General features: G+C 42.2%; 1 protein-coding gene across 2 annotated transcripts in view; it reads left to right on the top strand.

Moving 5' to 3' along the window:
- Positions 1 to 23,354, top strand: part of SDAD1 (SDA1 domain containing 1) — a 204,422-nt gene that overhangs the window by 171,545 nt on the left and 9,523 nt on the right. Inside the window, exon 22 of one of the 2 annotated variants that reach the window (XM_073541097.1) lies at positions 20,482 to 20,608. The exons of the other annotated variant lie outside the window; for it this stretch is intronic. Coding sequence (XP_073397198.1) covers positions 20,482 to 20,608 — 127 coding nt within the window. The remainder of the gene's footprint in view (positions 1 to 20,481; positions 20,609 to 23,354) is intronic. 2 annotated transcript variants of the gene reach the window in all.

Below are 23,354 nucleotides of genomic sequence, written 5' to 3'. Positions count from 1 at the left end.
TTATTTTTTGCCTAACTCATCGGGGAGCTCCGCGCAGTAGGTTAAAATTGTCATCTCTTTGCTGCACGGCGATCCCCAGGATTGGGCGTTTTCTTTAAAACCTGATGATCCTATTCTAACTAATGTGAACGCATTCTTTCAAGCCTTGGGGTTGTTGTATGATGAACCTAATGCTATTGATCAGGCTGAAAAGGCCCTGTTGGCATTGAGCCAGGGTCAGGATTCTGCAGAGTTGTACTGTCAAAAATTCCAAGTGGGCGGTCCTTACTACCTGGAATGATGGTGCCTTGGCAGCTCTCTTTCGGAAGGGTTTGTCAGAAACCGTAAAAGATACTATGGTGGGATTTCCTGTTCCCTCTGGTCTTGACGATTCTATGTCATTAGCCATTCAGGTTGATCGGCGTTTGCGTGAACGCAAAACTGCACGAGAGGTGTTGCCACCTGTTGAACAAATGTCTGAACCTATGCAATGTGATGGAGTTTTGTCTAGGGCGCAACGTCAGGAGTTCAGAAGGCGTAATAAGCTGTGTTTTTTTTGTGGAGATGCCTCTCATATTATTTCTGTCTGCCCTAAACGAGAGAAATGTTTTGCACACACATTTGCTGTGGGTAGTGTTCAACCTAAGTTTCTTCTGGCAATTACTCTGATCTGCTCCCTGTCCACATTCTCCGCTAAGGCTTTTGTGGATTCGGGAGCAGCTCTGAACCTGATGGACTTGGATTTTGCTAAACGTTGTGGGTTTCCTATGACACCTCTGCAGACGCCTATCCCTTTGAGGGGTATTGATGCTACTCCTTTGGCGAAGAATAAACCTCAGTTTTGGACCCAGGTGGTAATGCGGGTCGCCCCAGACCATCAAGAAAATTGCAAATTTTTGGTGTTGCATAATTTGCATGATGCCATTGTTCTGGGGTTTCCTTGGTTGCAAATCCATAATCCAGTTTTGGATTGGAAATCTTTGTCTGTGGTGAGTTGGGGTTGTCGGTGTGCCCTTTGTGACGCTCCTGTTTTCTCCACCTCTCCCCAGTCGCATGATGTTCCTGACTATTTGGCTGATTTTTATGATGTATTTAGTGAGAATGAGTCTGCGTCTTTGCCTCCTCATAGGAGTTATGACTGTGCAATTGAGCTGAGCCCTGGGCGTAAATTTCCCAAGGGTCGACTTTTCAATTTATCTGTACCCGAGCACGAGGCTATGCGATCCTATATTAAGGAGTCGTTGGAGAAGGGTCATATTAGACCATCCTCTTCACCCTTAGGTGCTGGGGTTTTTTTCGTGGCCAAGAAAGATGGTTCATTAAGGCCTTGTATTGACTATCGTTCCCTCAACAAAATTACCTTTAAATATCAGTATCCGTTACCCCTGATTTCTGATCTATTCTCCAGAGTTAAAGGTGCTTGCTGGTTTACCAAGCTTGACCTCAGGGGGGCATATAATCTTATTCGCATTAAGCATGGGGATGAATGGAAGATGGCGTTTAATACTCCGGAGGGACATTTTGAGTACCTGGTAATGCCTTTTGGGCTCACTAATGCCCCTTCTGTCTTCCAGTGCTTCATGAATGATATTTTCCGAGACTTTGTGGATAAATTTTTGATCATCTATCTGGATGATATTTTGATCTTTTCCAGGGATTGGGACTCTCATGTGGAACATGTTCGGACAGTGTTCCGGATTTTGAGGGAGAATTCCCTGTATGTCATAGGATCGAAATGCCTTTTTGGGGTACAGAGGATTTCATTTTTGGGATTTATTTTGTCTCCGTCAACTATTGAAATGGACCCGGCCAAGGTACAGACAGGCCATTTATGATTGGGTTCAGCCCACTTCTTTGAAGGCCCTCCAGAAGTTTTTGGGATTTGCTAATTTTTATCGTAAATTTATAGCTAATTTTTCTGGTATTGCCAAACCATTGACTGATTTGACTAAGAAGGGTACTGATGTGCTGAATTGGTCTCCGGAGGCTGTTTCTTCCTTTCAGGAGTTGAAGCGAAGGTTCACTTCTGCTCCGGTCTTGCGGCAACCTGATGTGTCTCTCCCATTTCAGGTAGAGGTGGACGCTTCTGAGATTGGTGCAGGAGCTGTTTTGTCCCAAAAAGATCCTGTAACATCTAAAATGAATCCCTGTGCTTTCTTTTCCCGAAAGTTCTCCCCATCCGAACGTAACTATGATGTGGGGAATCGGGAACTGTTAGCCATGAAATGGGCATTTGAGGAGTGGAGACATTGGTTGGAGGGAGATAAACATCAAGTCGTGGTCCTTACTGACCACAAGAATTTGATTTACCTGGAGTCGGCCAAACGCTTGAATCCTAGACAGGCTAGGTGGGCCTTGTTTTTCACACGTTTTGATTTTGTGGTCTCTTTTCTTCCGGGCACTAAGAATGTCAAGGCAGACACCCTCTCTAGGAGTTTCTTTGCTGATTCTCCTATTGAGAACAAGCCTGCTACCATCTTAGGTGAGGGGGTAGTTCTTTCTGCCATCTCGCCTGATTTGAGACGTGCTCTGGAAGAGTTTCAGGAGGACAAACCTGAGCGTTGTCCCATTGGAAAATTGTATGTTCCTGACCAGTGGAGGAAGAGAGTAATGTCTGAAGTTCATTGCTCCATATTGGCTGGTCATCCAGGTATTTTTGGTACTAGAGATTTGGTGAGTCGGTCTTTTTGGTGGCCCGCCTTGTCTCGTGATGTCAGGAATTTTGTGCAGTCCTGTTGGACTTGCTCCCGGTCTAAACCTTGTACTCGCTCTAGTGGGTTGTTGATGCCTTTGCTGGTGCCCAGGAGGCCATGGACCCATATTTCAATGGATTTTATCTCTGATATGCCTGTCTCTCAGAGAATGACTGTTATTTGGGTGATTTGTGATAGATTCTCTAAGATGGTCCATCTTGTACCACTCCCTAAGTTGCCATCTTCCCCAGAGTTGGTGCCCTTGTTTTTGCAACAGGTGGTTCGCTTGCACGGGATTCCTGAGAACATTGTATCTGACAGAGGAGTTCAGTTTGTTTCTAGATTTTGGAGGACTTTCTGTTCCAAGCTGGGAATTCAGTTGTCCTTCTCCTCTGCGTTTCGCCCTCAGACCAATGGGCAGACGGAGAGAACAAACCAGACTTTGGAGTCGTATTTGAGATGTTTTATTTCTGCTGATCAGGATGATTGGGTTTCATTTTTGCCCTTGGCCGAATTTGCTTTAAATAATAGAGCTAGTTCTGCCACTTTGATGTCACCTTTTTTTTGTAACTTTGGGTTTCATCCTCGATTCTCTTCAGGGCAGGTGGAGTCTTCTGCCTGCCCAGGTGTTGACACTGTGGTGATGAGAATGCACCACATCTGGGACCAAGTGGTGGATAAGTTGTCTCTCTCCCAGGAAAAGGCCCAGCGATTTTCCAACCGGCATAGGACCATTGGTCCCCGGTTTAAGGTGGGTGATATGATTTGGTTGTCATCAAAGAATATCTCTATGAAGGTGGCTTCTCCAAAGTTTAAACCTAGATTTATTGGACCTTACAAGATTTTTGAGATTCTTAATCCAGTCTCGTTTCGATTGGCTCTTCCTGTTACATTCAAGATCCATAACGTGTTTCATAAGTCTCTGTTAAAGAGGTTTGTTGAGCCAGTAGTTCCTGTGGTGGCACCTCCTGACCCTGTATTGGTTGAAGGTAATGTGAAATATGAGGTTGAGAAGATACTGGACTCTCGTCTGGCTAGATGGAGACTCCAGTATTTGGTTAAATGGAAGGGTTATGGCCAGGAGGATAATTCTTGGGTCTCTGCATCCGATATTCATGCCGAAAGATTGGTTCGTGCTTTTCATCGGGCCCATCCTGATCGCCCTGGTGGCATGGATGAGGATTCGGTGACCCCTCCTCAAGGGGGAGGTACTGTTATGAGTTCATTTTCTTCTTCACCTCTGATGTCTGATGAACTCCCTCTGCTGGTGAAAGGAGGTAGTGAAATTGATCTGGATGGGAAGAACCTGTCATCTGAACAGGTGGAGTGTGATTGGACATCTGGAATTTCTGAGTGGATATAAGGCAGCCGACGCCCTGCAGGGTTGCTGGTGATCCTTTCTGCTCTGAGCTCTGGCATCCAGTTTAGTTCCTGTCTACTAAAAGCTAAGTTTTTGCTCTGCTATTTTTCCATGAGATTTTGTCTGTTTACTTAGTGTTTATGTTCAGCCTGCCCTGGTTGGGATCGGCTGAACTCCATTTTTGTCTCTGATCAGTTGATCTCTTTGCTCTGTCTTCAGAATATACCTGAGTGCTGATATAGTGATTTTGAAGTCTAGTGACTTCAGGGCCTTTTCTATCAGACGTGTTGGACATTATTTTTGGCAGGGTTTTTTGCGTGATTGCAGCCAACATCTTTTCTGTCCTTTCCTATCTAGTTAGTTGGGCCCCATCATTTGCTCAGCCTGTCTTTCTGTCTGTGTTTGTGTTTTCATCTGTTTTTCACCGACCATACATGTTGGGGGCTATCTATTGCTTTGGGGTCTGCTCTGGGGCAGTTTAGATTTCCCCTTTCTTTCTTTAGGCTTATTTAGCTCTCCGGCTGTGACAAGGGGTCTAGGGCACCGTAGGAACCCCCCACGGCTACTGTTAGTTGTGGTGAATAGGATCAGGGGTCTGCAATCCGCTAGCTACCAACCTCTCCGGTTTTCTGGACTTAGCTTGTGTTTTTGTTTTTCCCTCCTCCGGTGACTCATTCATAACATACTACATTCATACAACATACATACATACTACATATATACTACATTCATACAACATACTTATATACAACATAATACATACATACTACATATATTCTACATTCATACAACATACATACATACTACATACATACTACATATATACTACATTCATACAACATACATACATACTACATGCATACTACATATATGCTACATTCATACAACATACATACATACTACATATATACTACATTCATACAACATACATACTACATAATACATACATACTACATATATACTACATACATACTACATATATACTACATTCATACAACATACATACTACATATTTACTACATTCATACAACATACATACTACATAATACATACATACTACATATATACTACATACATACTTCATATATACTACATTCATACAACATACATACATGCTACATAATACATACATACTACATATATACTACATTCATGCAACATACATACCTACTACATACATACTACATATATACTACATTCATACAACATACATACTACATACATACTACATTCATGCAACATACATACATACTACATATATACTACATTCATACAACATACATACAACATAATACATACATACTACATATATACTACATTCATACAACATACATACATAGTACATACTACATACATACAACATACATAAAACATACTACAGACATAGAACATGCATACTACATACATACTACATAAAATACATTCATACAATACATACATATAGACATACAGTACATATAACATAGAGTACATACTCACCATCACTTGTCACTTTGATCCCGAAGCCAGTGTCATCTGTAAAAAATATTAAAATAACAAACAACCAATATACTCCCTGATCCGCAGACATCCACGAGTGTCCCACGACGATCTCCCGTGGAGAACAGCAGCATCAGCTGATGCGACCGCTCTCTAGGGGCCCCAGGAATACAATGATGGGAGGTAGGTATCCTTCCGCACTGTATTCCTCTGCCACTGTAAAAAAATAGTCCCTATTCTAACTTTTAGCATTGCTGTGTGAGAAAGTTCCCACGCAGCTTTTGCCATAAAGTGAAACCAGTGAACTATAGTAATCTCTCAATGATGCACTGCAGGAGATCGTCGTGGGACACTCATGGATTTCTGCGGATCAGGGAGTATATTGGTTGTTTGTTATTTTAATATTTTTTACAGTGAGATGACACTGGCTTCGGGGATCAAAGTGACAAGTGATGGTGAGTATGTACTCTGTTATATGTACTGTATGTCTATATGTATGTATTGTATGAATGTATTGTATGTTGTATGTATGTAGCATGTTGTATGTATGTTGTATGTATGTAGTAAGTATGTAGTATGTATGTATGTTGTATGAATGTAGTATGTATGTAGTATGTATGTTCTATGAATGTAGTATATATGTAGTATGTATGTAGTATGTAGTATGTATGTTGTATGAATGTAGTATATATGTAGTATGTATGTATGTTGTATGAATGTAGCATATATGAAGTATGTATGTAGTATGAATTTTTTTTTTTTTACATTCAACACATTAGCCGGATGATGGGACTACTACTGTCCCATCATTGGCTAATATGTAAATCACTGTCATTTGAGCAGGCATAGCCCTATGGGACTTGTAGTCCCATTGGACGATGCCTGCACAGACCCCCGGCAGGCCCGCACAGACCCCCGGCAGCCCGCACAGACCCTCGGCAGCCCGCACAGACCCCCGACAGGCCCACACAGACCCCCGGCAGGCCCGCACAGACCCCCGGCAGGCCCGCACAGACCGTGCATCATGATGATATCATTTCAGCAGCCAATCACAGCCATGCCATTACTAACACAACTGGTTCATTGCATTATGGGAACTTCCGATTCCGGTATCCGATATTGTAAAAATATCGGAACTCGGTATCGGAACTCCGATACAGCGAATATCGGCCGATACCCGATATTTGCAGTATCGGAATGCTCAACACTACTCGGCAGCCAAGCAATGTTAAGCAGCGACAGCCCACATTATCCACAGCCACTGGGTATCATTGCAGTGGGCCAGTACAGTAGGAAGAAGATGTGGCAACTCATAGCCTGGGCAGACTCCTTTAGGGTGGGAGTCGGTTTCAGTGAGAAACAGAAGGAAGTTGAAGCTTCGCAGGGAATGGTACAGACGGGCCGGATGCTTTTCCAGAGGCAACCAAACTGAGTGGCAGATGATTTCAAGTCTGGGGCGAAACAGGCAGAAGGAATTGTCATCATGGCAAGGATAGGCCAGGAAGAAACTGGGAAGCAGTGTAAGATGGTCCGGTCTGGACGTGTACCCTATGGAAGTGTCAGCACAGTAGGGAGAGCTGAGGAAACATGTGAAGTTGAATGTGTATCTCATGATGTGCCAACTGTGGATATAATGTGTGAAGTCATAAGCAAAGAAAGCATTCAAGTTACTCTGGACTGTGTCTCCATTACTGGGGGTCGCTTCGGAGAAAGGCCATCTCCGTTTGGGAAGTGCCCAGGGGTACCCGAACCTGAACACACAGGTATGCTGAGCTGTTGTGAATTCATTTTCTGGCCTACCTCTGGTTACTAGTGAAGGTAGTGGAGCTGGTCATATTGACAGAGGGGTCACGAGTTCTCTTTCCGGGCTCTCTCTGGTGGTTCCAGGAGGTAATGGAGCTGATCTAATTAGCAGAGGCCTGCCACCTGATAATGAGGAGGACGATTGGACATCTGGAGTTTTTGTCTGGATTTAAGACAGCCGACCCCCTCTATCCCTGCTGGTGATTTTTTCCTGCCTCCTGAGGTCTTAGTTTCCAGCTCAGTCCCTACATGCTCAAGCTAAGTGTTCTTTTGCTATTGTTCACATTTGATTTGGTTTTGTCTGTCAGTTTTGTGTGGTCAGCCAGCCTCGGCTGGGGCTGTGCTGAATTTCCATCCTTATGGTACTGTTTGTGCCAGTTTGTTTTTGTCCATTATTAGATTGGCCTCTCTTTGCTCTGCTTTCAGAATATACCAGAGTGCTGATATAGTGGGCGAAGTCTAGTGACTTCAGTATTTTTTCTATCAGACATGTTGGGCATTTTTTGCAGGGTTTTTTGCGTGATTGTAGACAGAGTCTCTCCTTTCCTGTCCTGTCTAGTTAGTGTGGGCCCCATCGTTTGCTCAGTCTATTTTCCTGCCTGCGCTTGTGTTTTCATCTTGTCTCACCGACAATATATGTTTGGGGGCTATCTATTCCTTTGGGGTCTGCTCTGGGGCAGTTTAGATTTCCCCTTTCTTGCTATAGGCTTATTTAGTTCTTCGGCTGTGTCGAGGCGTCTAGAATCATCGTAGGTACACTCCACGGCTACTGTCAGTTGTGTGGATGGGATTAGGGGTCTGCAATCCGTTTAGTTGCCAACCTCTCTGGTTTTCTGTGGCTTAGCTTGGTCTTGCTTTCCTCCTCGGTGACCCAATCATAACACTGAGCAGTGGATTACAGTTTTCTGTGAGGGAAGGTTGGGACACAGATGCTTCAGTGTCTATGGCCAAGACTATAGTCCTGGCCTCCCCTTACAGATGTTTTAAGAACACTTTCATATTATGATTTTGGGCCAGTAGGTCCTAGAAAGCTGAAACCTGTTGTAAAACCTTCTGAAGTTTCTGGTTTACCTATCTGACAACTTTGGGGAAAATCTGTCCAGTCTTTTGGCTGTAAATTAACCCCTTTACCCCCAAGGGTGGTTTGCAGGTTCATGACTGGGCCAATTTTTACAATTCTGACCACTGTCCCTTTATGAATGCTTCCATGGATCCTGGTGATTCTGACAGTGTTTTCTCGTGACATATTGTACTTCATGTTAGTGGTAAAATTTCATTGATATAACTTGTGTTTATTTGTGAAAAAAACGGAAATTTGGCAAAAATTTTGCAATTTTCCAACTTTGAATTTTTATGCCCTTAAATCACAGAGATATGGCACACAAAAAAATTAATAAATAACATTTCCCACATGTTTACTTTACAGCACAATTTGGGAACCAAAGTTTTTTTTTGTTAGGAAGTTATAAGGGTTAAAAGTTGACCAGCGATTTCTAATTTTTACATCATTTTATTTTTAGGGACCACATCACATTTGAAGTCACTTTGAGGAGTCTATATGATAAAAAATACCCAAAAGTGACACCATTATAAAAACTTCACCCCTCAAGGTGCTCAAAACCACATTCAAGAAATTTATTAACCCTTCAGGTGCTTCACAGGAATTTTTTGAATGTTTAAAAAAAGAACATTTTACTTTTTTTCACAAAAAAATTACTTCAGGTCAATTTTTTTTTAATTTTACCTAGGGTAACAAGACAAATTGGACTGCAAAAGTTATTGTGCAATTTGTCCTGAGTACGCTGATACCTGATATGTGGGGGGGAACCACTGTTTCGGTGTATGGCAAAGCTCAGAAGGGAAGTAGCACCGATTGACTTTTTCAATGCAAAATTGGCTGGAAAACAGATCGGACGCCATGTCACGTTTGGAGAGCCCCTGATGTGCCTAAACAGTGAAAAAAACCCACAAGTGACCCCATTTTGGAAACTAGAAACCGTAAGGAACTTATATAGAATGTGGTGAGAACTTTGAACCCCCAAGGGCTTCACAGAAGTTTATAACGTACAGCCGTACAATTAAAAAATCATATTTTTTCCACAAAAATGATCTTTTCACCCCCAATTTTTATTTTCTCAAGGGTAACAGGATGCCAAAAGTTATTGTGCAATTTGTCCTGAGTATGCTGATACCCCATATGTGGAGATAAACGACTATTTGGGCACATGGCAGAGCTCGGAAGCGAAGCAGCGCCATTTGACTTTTTTGGCTGGAATTGAGATCGGACGCCATGTTGCGTTTGGAAAGCCCCTGATGTGCAAAAACAGTGGAAACTTCCCACAAATGACACCATTTTGGAAACTAGACCCTCAAGGAACTTATCTAGATGTGTGGTGAGCACTTTGAACCCCCAAGGGCTTCACAGATGTTTATAATGCCCGGGCGTGAAAATAAAAAAATCATATTTTTTCCACAAACATGATCTTTTAGTCCCCAATTTTTTTATTTTCCCAAGGGTAAGAGGAGAAATTGGACCGAAAAAGTTGTCCAATTTGTCCTGAGTATGCTGATATCCTATATGTGGGAGAAAACTACTGTATGGGCACACGTCGGGGCTCGGAAGGGAAGTAGTGATGTTTTGGAATGCAGACTTTGATGGAATGGTCGGCGGGTGTCATGTCGCGTTTGGAGAGACTCTGATGTGCCTAAACTGTTGAAACCCCCCACAAGTGACCCCATTTTGGAAACTAAACCCCCAAGGAACTTATCTAGATGTGTGGTGAGCACTTTGAACCCCCAAGTGCTTCACACAAGTTTATAACGTAGAGCCATAAAAATAAAAAAATCATATTTTTTTCTACAAAAATGATATTTTTGCCCCCAATTTTTTTTATTTTCTCAAGGATAACAGGAGAAATTGGACCCCAAAAGTTGTTGAGCAATTTGTCCTCAGTAGGCTGATACCCCATATGTGGGGGTAAACAACTGTTTGAGTGCATGGCAGAGCTTGGAAAGGAAGGAGCGCCGTTTGACTTTTTCAACGCAGAATTGGCTGGAATTGAGATCAGATGCCATGTTGCGTTTGGAGAGCACCTGATATGCCTAAACATTGGAAACCCCCCAATTCTAACTCCAACCCTAACCCCCAACACACCCCTAACCCTAATCTCAGCCCTAACCCTAATAGGAAAATGGAAATAAATACATTTTTTTATTTTATTATTTTTCCCTAACTAAGGGGGTGATAAAGGGGGCTTTGACTTACTATATATGGTGGGCTTTTATGCTTGGCAGCTGTCATACGCTAAAAGACGCTTTTTATTGTAAAAATATTTTTTGCATCACCACATTTTGAGAGCTATAATTTTTCCATATTTTGACCCACTGTGTCATGTGAGGTCTTATTTTTTGCAGGACGAGTTGACGTTTTTATTGGTACCATTTTCAGGCACATGACATTTTTTGATCGCTTTTTATTCTGATTTTTGGTACGCAGAATGAACAAAAACCAGCAGTTCATGAATTTCTTTTGGGGGGTGCATTTACACCATTCCGTGTGTGGTAAAATTGATAAAGCGGTTTTATTCTTCAGGTCAGTACGATTACAGCGATACCTCATTTATGTCTTTTTTTATGTTTTGGGGCTTTTATGCAATGGAAACAATTTTATATAAAAAATAATTATTTTTGCATCGCTTTATTCTGCGAGCTATAACTTTTATATTTTTTCGCTGATGATGCTGTATGGGGGCTCATTTTTTGTGGGTCAAGATAAAGTTTTCAGCGGTACCATGGATATTTATATCCGTCTTTTTGATCGTGCATTATTGCACCTTTTGTTCGGTGGTGTGATGATAAAGCATTGTTTTTTGCTTTGTTTTTTATTATTTTTTAAAGGGTTCACTAAAGGGGTTAACTAGTGGGACAGTTTTATAGGGCGGGTCGTTACGGACGCGGTGATACCAAATATGTGTACTTTTATTGTTTTTTTTAAATATTTCCAAAAAATGAATTTATTAGGGAATTTTTTTTAAATTTATTTAGCGATTTTTTTATAAATTATTTTTACACTTTTTTTTGTTTTTTTTTACTTTATTATATTGTCCCAGGGGTGACATCAATGTAATATGTCAGATCGCTGATCTGACAGTTTGGATCAGGCGCTGCACAGGCTTTCCTCAGCCCTGCTCCTCTGCGGCCATATTGGATCCGGGGGCCTGCAGGGAAGGAGGCCCCCGCAGCAGTGCTGCACATCGCGCTGCTCCGGGGGTCTTAGGGAAGCACGGAGGGAGCCTCCTCCCTGCCGATGCTTGCCTAAACCCCCAGTACACTGCGATCATGTTTGATTGCAGTGTGCCAGGTGGTTAATGTGTCGGGGGCGGTCCGTGACCGCCCCTGACACATAGTGCTGAGTGTCAGCTGTGATAATCAGCTGACACCCTGCTGCAATCAGCTGCGCCCCCCCTGGGAGCACCACTGATCGCTATGACGTACTATCCCATCCATGGGTATTAGGTCCCAGGTCACATGGACGGGATAGTACGTCCAATGGCAGAAAGGGGTTAATATTTGCATTTGTGTTCTGTTCTTTTTTGGGGGGCGGATATCTCGATAAGATAAGATAAGCAGAGTGTGATGTGTGTTTCTCTGCAAGACAAAAATGTTCTAATTATCCAGAAGTACAGTCTGAAATGTGTCTAGACATAGAAATCAGAGGCTTGTCTGACAGTGAGAGTTAAAGGGCATGTCTAAAATTAAACTAGCAGTAAAGTACTTGAGTTGTCCTTCCCTTTTCTGTTTCTGAGGCCATGTTCACATTATCAGTATTTTCATCAGTATTTCACATCGACGTGTTTCTATTATACTTCTTCTGATTGTTCCTCTCCTGGTTTTGGCTTAGGCCTGTTTCACACATCTGTTTTTTGTGTCCGCCAAATGGATCCGTTTCCATTTTTTGCCGCAAACGGATGCTACCGGATCCGTTTTTTTGATCCGTGGTAGCCGCTAATGCAAGTCTATGGGAAAAAAACGGGTCCGCCAAAAACATGGCGGATCCGTTTTTTTAACGGAAAACGACGGATTTGGACAGATTTAAAAAAACGGAAGTGTGATCCAGGCCTAACAGATACTGAGGTAAAATACTGACCCAATACTGATAGTGTGAAAGTTTCTGTGAAGCCTATATGGCAACCATCTTAGCTTTGCTTGAGTTGTTTCTTTAGGGTCCCCGTACATGTTAAAGTCAGATGAAACACTCACAATGAAAATGTTGATACCGTAATTGGTGGCTGTGGGCAAGTAGATTTTATCTGCTTCTTTATATTATTTCATTATGGACAATTGAATAAAACTATTTGCAAAAATTGTCATATCCTTTAAATGGCAAATATTGTTTGCTTTGTATCAGCTTCTACCTAACACTGTACCATAGGGTGTATATTCGATATCTGTATTATCCGTAGGATTCTCCTTTTCTGATAACATCAGTCTTTTCTAGTAAATGAGAACTTAGCAATGGCAGAAATCCCCAGTCAGTCAGATCAGTCTATGGGATTTTCCCATGGTGATTTTGAAGTCAGTGGGAGGGGATGTAGGATATTTATATAGGATTCACTCACTGGACTGTTTGTTGGTTACAAATCCCTTTTCCCGAGGAACTTCAGGGGAATCATCTATCATATCTACTCATACAGTCATCTATCACAATGTGCAGACCAGTCATTGTCCTCTGTTCGCTGCTCCTGCTTCAGTCATGTGTACAAGGTAAGTCATTGTGGATACAAATGGCTAAATGTATTTTTATAAATGGATCTAATATTCTAATTGCAGTAAAAAAAACTGATGCCGCTTCTTATAATAATGCATTATACTATAGGATTTGTGGTCTTTACACAACTGAATCAAGTATTGCTTGTTCCACAAATGTTTTGTATTATAAAAATCAATAGATTGGCATTTTTTAAGGGGCATAAAGAGGGCACGTTTTGAATTTGTTAGAACCCGTTGCATTCAAGTGGGTTCACAGTCGCATGTAAAATCAGTTATTGATAGTTAATGGCAAAATAGGAATAGCCATACTTGGGACTGGGACCAAGCAAAAATGTGACCTTCTACTTTCTATATTTTCAATGTTTATACCCTGAGATATCATAGAATCATAGAATCATAGAGTTGGAAGGGACCTCCTGGGCCATCTGGTCCAACCCCCTTCTCAAAGCAGGATTCGCTAAATCATCCCAGTCAGATGTCTGTCCAGCCTCTGTTTGAAGACTTCCATTGAAGGAGAACTCACCACTTCTCGTGGCAGCTTGTTCCACTCATTGATCATTCTAACTGTCAAAAAGTTTTTTCTAATATCTAATCTGTGTCTCCTCCCATTCAGTTTCATCCCATTGCTTCTAGTCTTTCCTTGTGCAAATGAGAATAAAGTTGATCCTTCTACAATGTGACAGCCCTTTAGATATTTGTAGACAGCTATTAAGTCTCCTCTCAGTCTTCTCTTTTGCAGGCTAAACATTCCCAAATCCTGCAACCTTTCCTCATAAGACAGGGTTTGCAGACCGGTCACCATTCTGGTTGCTCTTTTCTGAACTTGCTCCAGTTTGTTGATGTCTTTTTTAAAATGTGGTGCCCAAAACTGGACACAATATTCCAGATGAGGTCTGACCAAAGAGGAGTAGAGGGAAATAATGACTTCACGTGATCTAGACTGTATGCTTCTGTTAATACATCCTAGAATTGACGTTCTTACTGTCGTGGTAAGAATGTCAACAGTAAAAGCACTCCCATGTCATAAAAACAGACACATTCATTGCTGGCTCTGTTTCATTTCGGTTTATGAGAAGTATAGGTGGATCAAGATAACGAGACCAGTGACCTGAATATTTGGACTGTGCACATGGGCGAGACAAGCTCTCTCAGTGGCCAAGGCCATTGCTTCAAAATGTGTTCACTACACAAATTTTTATGATATTCAACATGATACCCTGTACCTATGCCATGTCATAAGGTAGTAGAGTAGTGTAGTTTAATTATACAGTGGCTTTAAAAAGTCTACACACTCCTGTTATAGTGCTAGGTTTTTGTTATGTAAAAAAATTCATACAAGAAAAATCATTTCAGAAATGTTTGCGCCCTTAATGTCACGTATAATCAGTACAAGTCAATTGAAAAGTAAACTGAACTTTTTTCAGGTGGAAACAGAAAATAGAAAATTAAAATAATGTTGTTGCATAAATATACACACCCTTAAGCTAATACTTTGTTGAAGTACACTTTGAATTTATGACAGCATTCAGTCTTTTTGGAAACGAGTCTACCAGCATGGGACATCTAGAGTTGGCAGTCTTTGACTACTCTTCCTTGCGCTCGAAATCTTTGAAACTACGAGTATATCTCCTGTGTACAGGTCATCCCACAGATTTTCAATTGGATTTGGATCTGGGGCTCTAGATGGTTAATTCCAAGACTTTAATCTTCTTATTGCGAAGCCAATTTTTTATAATTTCGGAGGTTGCTTAGGGTTGTTGTCATGGCAAAAAGTGAAATTCCTCTTCAGGCATCTGCAGAAAAGCTGAAGATGAAGGCCTTGTATATAAAAAACTGACTGATATTTGGAATTGTTCATAATTCCCTCCACCTTGATTAAAGCCCCAGTTCCAGCTGTGGAAAAAAAATTGTTCAAACTTGGGCCATGACACATTTTCCCAAATGCTTTTGGCAGACTTGATGTAGTTTTTGGCAAAACATATCTGGACTTGGATGTTTTTCTTTGCAAGAAAAGTCTGTCATCTTTCCATTCTACCCCACAGGCCAGACATATGAAGAATAAGGGAGATTGCCACATGCATGACACAACCAGTACTTGACACAAATTCCTGCAGCTTCTTTAATGTTGCTGTAGGCATCTTGACAGCCTCCCAGACAAATGTCTTCATGTCTTTATTTTTGATGAATGTCCAGTTCTAAATAATGTCACAGTTCTCTCAAATTTAAGCCACTTTGTGATAACTGTTTTCAGAGTTTCATTTTATATCTAATTAATTGGAATTTGTTTTTAAAACCTTTTTCCTGACTGATAACTTTCAACAATGATATCCATTTTCTGTATTGAAAGCTGTTTACCCATCCTATTGCTCAGTGGCATAACTAGAATCCGATGGGCCTGGGTGCAAAATTTGGACCTGGCCCCCCACCCCTCCCAGAGTATTGAAAAACAAGCTAATCTTGTGGAAGTTAACACAATGATGGATTGCACATGGCTTCGTGCAGCATTTAGAATTTCAGTAGTGAGGTCAGTATATATCTATCACAATTAGCATTACATTACATTGATAGTCAGTGTATGGCCGGGTGAATGGGTCATCACATCTATTAATAGTGCTCTGCTGATTATTGTAGTCCCATTTCATGCCCTACCCCGCCGACTGATGATTTTGTTTAGCATTCTCTATCCTGCTCTATGCCCCCCATTGTGGTATATGTTTGTCATCCTAGTATATGTCCCACATTCTGGTATATGTTCCCCATCCCGGTATATGTTCCCCATCCCAGTATATGCTCCCCCTGTATAGAGGAAGACCGGACCACAGGCCTAAAGAACCGGACAAACCTTTGCATCGGGGAGTAGGTGTGGCTAAGCTGCAGCAGCCACAGCGCTTGCGGAAGCCATCAGGCTTGGTGGGAACAGGCAGTGCACGGCAGGGAGTGAAGAGTGTGGCATCCCTGAAGTACCACTAATGCGCAGGCCCACGTCCGCTTACCCCCACCGCTAGCAGAGACAGGAGAGAGGGACTTGCAATGTGTCCGGTGGTGACTAGAAAACAAGGTGACATACGCTTCGAGCCCCAGAGTGCAGCGCACGCGCCACCTAAGAGAGACTGGGTGCCGGACAGACGTTTGCGCCTGGACTTGCCAATCTACATTTGCTGGGCTACATTGGACCCGGATAGTGCTGCGACCTGCCCAATCTCGGCTACATCAATTAATGGACTAGGGGCTCAGCGGAAGGTACCGGAGACCGATGGCTGCCACCAGAAGACGGATCATCATTTCCCACTGGACCTCATCAGGCCAGCAACCGTTGTTGGCGCCATTGTCCGTTTGGCAACACCCACGGCCTGAGAAACAACTGACAGGATAAGTTAACTTAAACGAACTGCCGTTACTGAATCCATTGTTCTTCAACACTGCATATCCTTTTGCCTTTGAATAGTTCATTCTACCATTTAACTGTTTATTTACCTATTTAACTGTTTGCCTCCCTGCGTGGAGTATCCCCCTATTATAGTTGTTAACTCTTGCTCTGCATTCTATCTGTCACTGCATCCCGCAACCTGCTTACTCCTCCATTCTGGTATATGCTCCCCATCCTGGTATATGTTTCCTGTCTTGGCATGTGTTCTTCATCCTGGTATATGTTCCCAGAGCGAGAGAGATACATGCTGAAGTGTGGCCCTTACCAGGATCAACAAACTCCCTGAGTCCAGGAGACCCGTCACTTGAACAGTGTTCACCTGGCATTCCTTAAGCACCTCACCAGGATGAGAAACCACACTGCAGGCTGGGTAGGCAAAGTAGGCATAGCGCTGGTCTACGATGCAGTCCATCAGGCATAATAGGCTGATATATGTGACTCGACGACTCCAAAATACAATTGTATGAGATGTACCCTTTGAATGTTGCTCTGAACCCTCCTGGGTTTTTTGTGCCCTTTCTTTTGGCCTTCCAGAGATGTTACCTTAGGCTCTCTTGACTGCTCAGGGAGTTCTTACTGAGCTAAGTAGCTCTCACATAGCTCTGTTTAACGTGAAAATAAAAACATTACGGGTATCGGAAAGTGACAACACAAAGCAATCTTTGTTTTTTGATCACCTCTTAAATAAAACAAAATCTATACAAGCTTGTTATCATAATCATAGTGACCATGAGAATCATAATTTTTTACCATACAGTGAATGCCGCAAAAACATACCCCAAAAAATAAAGGTGGAATTGCATTTTTTTCACCATTTCATTCCACTTGGAATTTTTTCCTGTTTTTTGACTTCATTGTTTAGTAAAGTGGTTTCATTCAAAACTACAACTTGACTTGCAGAAAACAAGCTCAAGCCCTCATAAGGCTATTTTGACGCAAAAAAATTTTTTTTGTAGTAGTTGAAAGAAGGGGAGAGGAAAATGTAAAAGCGAAAATTGGCTGCAGAAAAAAAATGGACAGCAAAAGAATGTGTCAAATAAGTATGTGAATTCAGTTTTAACCCCTTCACCCAGAAGCCTGTTTTCACCTTTCTGACAAGGCCAATTTTATATTAACAACTCTGGAACGCTTCAACGGATCCTACATTTTGATGCAGGAAAGATATATATCTTTGCACCGTGTTAGCCAGTAGACAGAAGAATATTTAGAATTGAGAGTCCTCAGTGGCTGATACTTTTTAATGGCTAACTGAAAAGATGGTAACAAATTGCAAGCTTTCGAGACTACTCAGGTCTCTTCATCAGGCTAGACTAATACAACATCTGAAGAATCACATATTTATACACAAGACAGCACAGAAATAATGCAATAGATAAGACAAGTGATGTGAAGCAGAATTAAAGCGTACACAAACAAACTACACTTTCTGCAGCAGCTCTAACATATTTTTTAAGGAAGCTCTGTACCATCAAATGTTCATCAAACTGGCTAGGCCGAGAGCTGCTTGAAGTTCAGTGGCACCAATCACCCAGATTCTGCACAGTGTGGACTCTTTCCCCCAAACAGATGAGTTTCAGAACAGTCTGCTGTCATTACCTCCTGGCTGTGCTGAAGTTGGTGGTGCAGGTGTTATGCTGACTGGATAAGGAGGCAACATGGACAGAGAAACATCCAGCAATGCTCGTTGTTGGTAGGACATGTGCCAGAACGCCTTCTGCCTCAGACCCAGTTATCACTACATTTACATAGTGGACAGTTAGGGAGGTATAATGTGCCTGGCCATGCTTACTGGTCCATGTATCAGTGGTTACGTGGGCCTTGCCACTGATGGAGTTGCGCAATGCACACTTGAGTTTGTTCGCAACATGTGTGTGCAGGGCAGGGATGGCTCGCCTGGAAATGTAGTGGCGGCTGGGACCCACATACTGTGGAACAGCCAGCACCATCAGTTTTTAAAAACTGTCTGTGTCCACCAGCTGGTATGGCAGCATTTCACAGGCCAGTAATATTGGAATGCTGTCATTCAGGACCACGGCTCATGGGTGGGTAGGGGGATACTTTCTCTTTCTCGTGAGGATTTGGCGGATGGGCAGCTGAATACTTTCAAGGGAGAGTGTGGAGATGCTCAGAAACACTGCTGGTAGTGATGGTGCTGTCTCATCCTTTCTTTGCGGTGATTCAGGTGGCCCTGTTGATTGAGAGTTGGAGGAAAAGGCAGAGATTGCAGCAGAAGATGGAGCAGGAAGCACCTCAGATCTTTCCTGGTTTTCAGGTCTGTACTCCACTGCAGCTCGTGCTTTGAATTCAAATGGCAGGTGGTGCTCGGGTTCAGAACATTTATGTCTCACTACAGGCTCTGACTGTACAGCATGCAAACCACCTTTTCGTCAGCACAATGCCTGAAGAAATGCCGTGCCATGGATGTCCTTTGAGCTGGCTTTGGTATGCTCAGTTCGGGCAGTAGCAGATGACGTACTGGCTAGTGCCTACCCCTGTGTTTTTGCACCCTGCTCCCTCTTTTGCTATGTAGCTGGAGTAGCGTGACCACCTCCTCTTCCTCTGAACTGAGTACGTCACACGTATGGCCTTCACGCCATGTAGGTCTAGGACCTCATCATCCCCCGCATCATCTTCCACCCCGACCTCATCCCTGCCCTCCTTGCCGATCTGTATACTGCAGAATGACACAGCAGTTGACACCTGCGTTTCATCATCAGAGATGTGCTGCGGTGGTCCTCTGACTGTGTGCACTAACCCACCCAAGTACTCATCCTCGAACTTAACAAATGGTTAGGCATTGGTGCACTCAATCTCTTCCACTTGTAGGGCAGGGCCAGGTGGATGGCCCATGGAACCCAGTCAGTGAAGTCATAAGAAGTGACTGCTGCATGACTTGGAATTCAGACTGCTTGGCTGATTTGCAAGGGGGTGAAGTGGAATCCAGATGTTCATGGTCCGCAGATGCCAACTCTGGTCTTTCAGCAGATGACTAGGTGGAAGATAATGCGAAGGAACTGGAGGCACTTCAATCTAAATCCACCTCAAAATATTCTGGCCTCACCACGTGCCCAGCATTACTTGGGCCTGCAAAATTGTGCAAAAAGTCTTGTCATCACCAGGGGAAGGTGTTTCATTTGGGCATGAAGCAGCAACAGAATGATCTTGTCCTCTCCCTGCAGCAGCTACACTACCACCAGCACCACAGTCTTGTTCACGTCCCCTATTTGATGCTCTCAAGAGAAAGTGCACACCAGATTATTACACTCTTATAGTATCTGCACCAGGCTGTTAGGGCACTGTGCACCAGGCATTTAGGGCACTGTGCATCAGGCTGCTAGGGCACTGTGCACCAGGCTGCTAGGGAACTGTGGTCCAGGCTGTTAGGGTGGTAATTGGCATGGCCGTGATTGCTCTGGAAGTGCATACAGCCGAAAAACTTGTTGATTGGCTGTGCTGCAGCCTTTCAACAAACTTTATTCGGCACCGAAGCTAAGCAGCTAAACGGACTTCGGTAAAAAAGTACATTTTCGGAATTCTGCATCAAACACTAGGCATAAACTCCAAACTTTACAGTTTTACAGTTTGGGTGCACTTATCCCTAGCTCTTAATACTATAATACTACATTTTAATTTTTTTCAAGAGAATACATCAATACACCATACGTCGTTTAGTGTTGATAACAACTGGATAATTTTCTCCTTCACTGTAAAATAGGAACACAGCAAGAGCAATGTTTTAACCACCTTTGAGTCAAAAGGTGTTGATGGACTTCTGGGCAATGATTGCACTGACATTACCACGGATAGTGCTGAGGATTACACGCAAACACGTTTTATTACGTAGTGGATTTAATTTTTATTTGAACGTGTTTGAGGGAGGTTTTTACATATAAAGTTACGGTATGTAAAAATGTAGACGTGGTTGTCTTCAAAGTCTGTATAAAGAGTTATATCCTTTCTTTCATTTCTAGGGATGTCCCTATTGGGGAAAAGACGCTGTTTGTGTATTGGAATTGGGACCAATCATGTGGACCTTAAGCAAATCAAGAAATTTGAATTTTTTCCACCAAGTTCCAAGTGTGAGAAAATGGAAGTCATGTACGTTACGTTGTATCACATTAACGCTAAGTGTAGATTAAATTAAATATGAATTTGTTCACATGGAGTTACACATATTCTACTGAACTCTAGAGGCCTTCTGCCTTTCATTGATTTTTGTCACAGTTCATATGAGTGGGATTTTTCCACTGTGATATTAACTATACAAAACATAAATAATCCACTTCTATCAGTCAGGTGAAAGAATCAAACTTCTAGACCCAACCCTCCCATGCATCGCATGCATGAACGACCATTTATTTGAATGGCTGCCACTCGTAATGCCTACACAATGCATAGCACTAGCACCTTAGATGTGTTTACTATACTCGTAATGCCTACACAATGCATAGCACTAGCACCTTAGATGTGTTTACTATACTTAATATTATATCAGTATCAATATATTTAATATTATATTAGTAAGTGTGCTGTTTGATGTGGCACATTTCTTTCATTGTTTGCTAGGCACAGCTCAGAACTTTTACTATGGTTTCTTACTTTCTTTGGTGTCTTGTTCTGCAGCTCAATGCAACTTATTTCATAATAAACAAATCTGTAATAAATTGAAATAGAAATCATGGATGCCTCTTTAAAGAGATTAGCAAGGGTGAGAGTCAGACAAATCCTTCCCTAAAATGTTGTTGTAAGGCTAGACCATCTCTATCTTGGATAAGGGGATATGCATAATATGCCTTTTACACTCAAGCGAATCCGCTGAGTTTTTCAAGAGGGAGACGTTTTAGGACATGTCAGTTTTTTTGGCCTTTAGGCTGGAGTCATACACAACGTCAAAAAAATCGGTCTGATTTTGACGGATCACAATCACACAAATGTTTCATGAACAGTGATCCGTCTGTCATCCGATTTTCATACGAGGATGCGATTTTGTCGCATCTAAGCATCCGTTTGACATCCGACTGCCGATATTTTGTCGGAGGCTTGCAAAATGGACATATAATGGAGCCCAATGACAGGTTAAAATATATATACACATGTCATTGAGATTACGGTTTGTTTGCAAAATTTGGGAGATCTAGGTGTTAAATAAAAGGGTTAATTTGTTGAAAAAAATTGCGTGGGCTCCCGCAGTAAATGCGCAACCAAAGAGGTAAAGCCAGTGAGTGAGGGCATATTTTAATAGCCATGAGAGGGACCATTGTTTTTGCCCCCCGGCTACAAAAATCTGCCCCCAGACACTCCAGAAAAGGTGCATCTATAAGATGCGCCTTTTCTGGCACTTATCCTCTCTATTCCCATACTGCATAGTCTCAGTGACGTCACTGGCTGACCTGAGGTGAACTGATAAGCATGGGAAAAAATGCAGAAACTTTCCCAGGCTCATTAGTTCATCTCCGTGCAGCCTGGGAGGCTGCACAGAGAGGAATTTATTCATTCTGGCAGTGGTTTAGAGCGGGCTGGTCGCATTAGTATCGGTCCCTTTCTGAACCACTTAACCCCTTCTGATGGATTGCAGTGGGGGGGATTGCAGCGGGGAACGTGACTGACCAGCGGAGAGGTAAGGATATTGTTGTTTTTTTGTTTTATTTTTGTTACAGGTTGATGATATATTTTTGGATTAGGAGAGGAATAAATCTTGTCAAAAACTTGGTGTCTTTATTTCATTAAAAGATTTTTTAATTAATGTCTGTGTGGTTTTTTTAACGCTTTAATAGTCTTGGGTTAATAATGGATCGGTGTCTTATTGACACCTCTCTATTATTAATCAGCTTAATGTCACCTTCCAATAGCAAGGTGACATTAACCCATTCATATTAACCCATTAGCTACCGTTACAGGGCACTGGGAATAGAGAGGATAAGTGCCAGAAAAGGCGCATCTTATAGATGCGCCTTTTCTGGGGTGTCTGGGGCAGATTTTTGTAGCCGGGGGGGCAACAACAATAGTCCCTCTCATGGCTATTAAAATATGCCCTCACTCACTGGCTTTCCCTCTCTGGTTACGCATTTACCGCAGGAGCCCCCGCAATTTTTTTTCAATGAATTAACCCATTTATTTAATACCTAGATCTCCCACATTTTGCACACAAACCCTTATCTAATTATTAGTCAGGGACATCTAAAAATACATGAAATGAAATGGTTTACTGTATGTAAACCATGTGTCATTTCATGTTGGGTTTTAGAATGATTTTACAGGAGCCGGCAATTGAATTAGCGGCTATTTTGCTATGTAGAACTCTATGAAATATGTACGGTATATATATATATATATATATATATATACACATACATAGATATATATATATATATACAGTGGGGAAAAAAGTATTTAGTCAGTCAGCAATAGTGCAAGTTCCACCACTTAAAAAGATGAGAGGCGTCTGTAATTTACATCATAGGTAGACCTCAACTATGGGAGACAAACTGAGAAAAAAAAATCCAGAAAATCACATGCAGATCTCCTCTAGAGCAGTGATGTTTTTGGCTTTTCGCTTGGCAACACGGACTTTCAACTCCCTCCAAAGGTTTTCTATAGGGTTGAGATCTGGAGACTGGCTAGGCCACTCCAGGACCTTGAAATGCTTCTTACGAAGCCACTCCTTCGTTGCCCTGGCGGTGTGCTTTGGATCATTGTCATGTTGAAAGACCCAGCCATGTTTCATCTTCAATGCCCTTGCTGATGGAAGGAGGTTTGCACTCAAAATCTCACGATACATGGCCCCATTCATTCTTTCATGTACCCGGATCAGTCGTCCTGGCCCCTTTGCAGAGAAACAGCCCCA

This window comes from Dendrobates tinctorius, unplaced genomic scaffold (genome assembly GCF_039654945.1).
Source record: "Dendrobates tinctorius isolate UK_male_01 unplaced genomic scaffold, ASM3965494v1 ptg000011l, whole genome shotgun sequence".
Taxonomy (NCBI): domain Eukaryota; kingdom Metazoa; phylum Chordata; class Amphibia; order Anura; family Dendrobatidae; genus Dendrobates; species Dendrobates tinctorius.
Note: the sequence above shows the minus strand (reverse complement) of the source record. Positions and strands in the feature narration are given on the sequence as shown.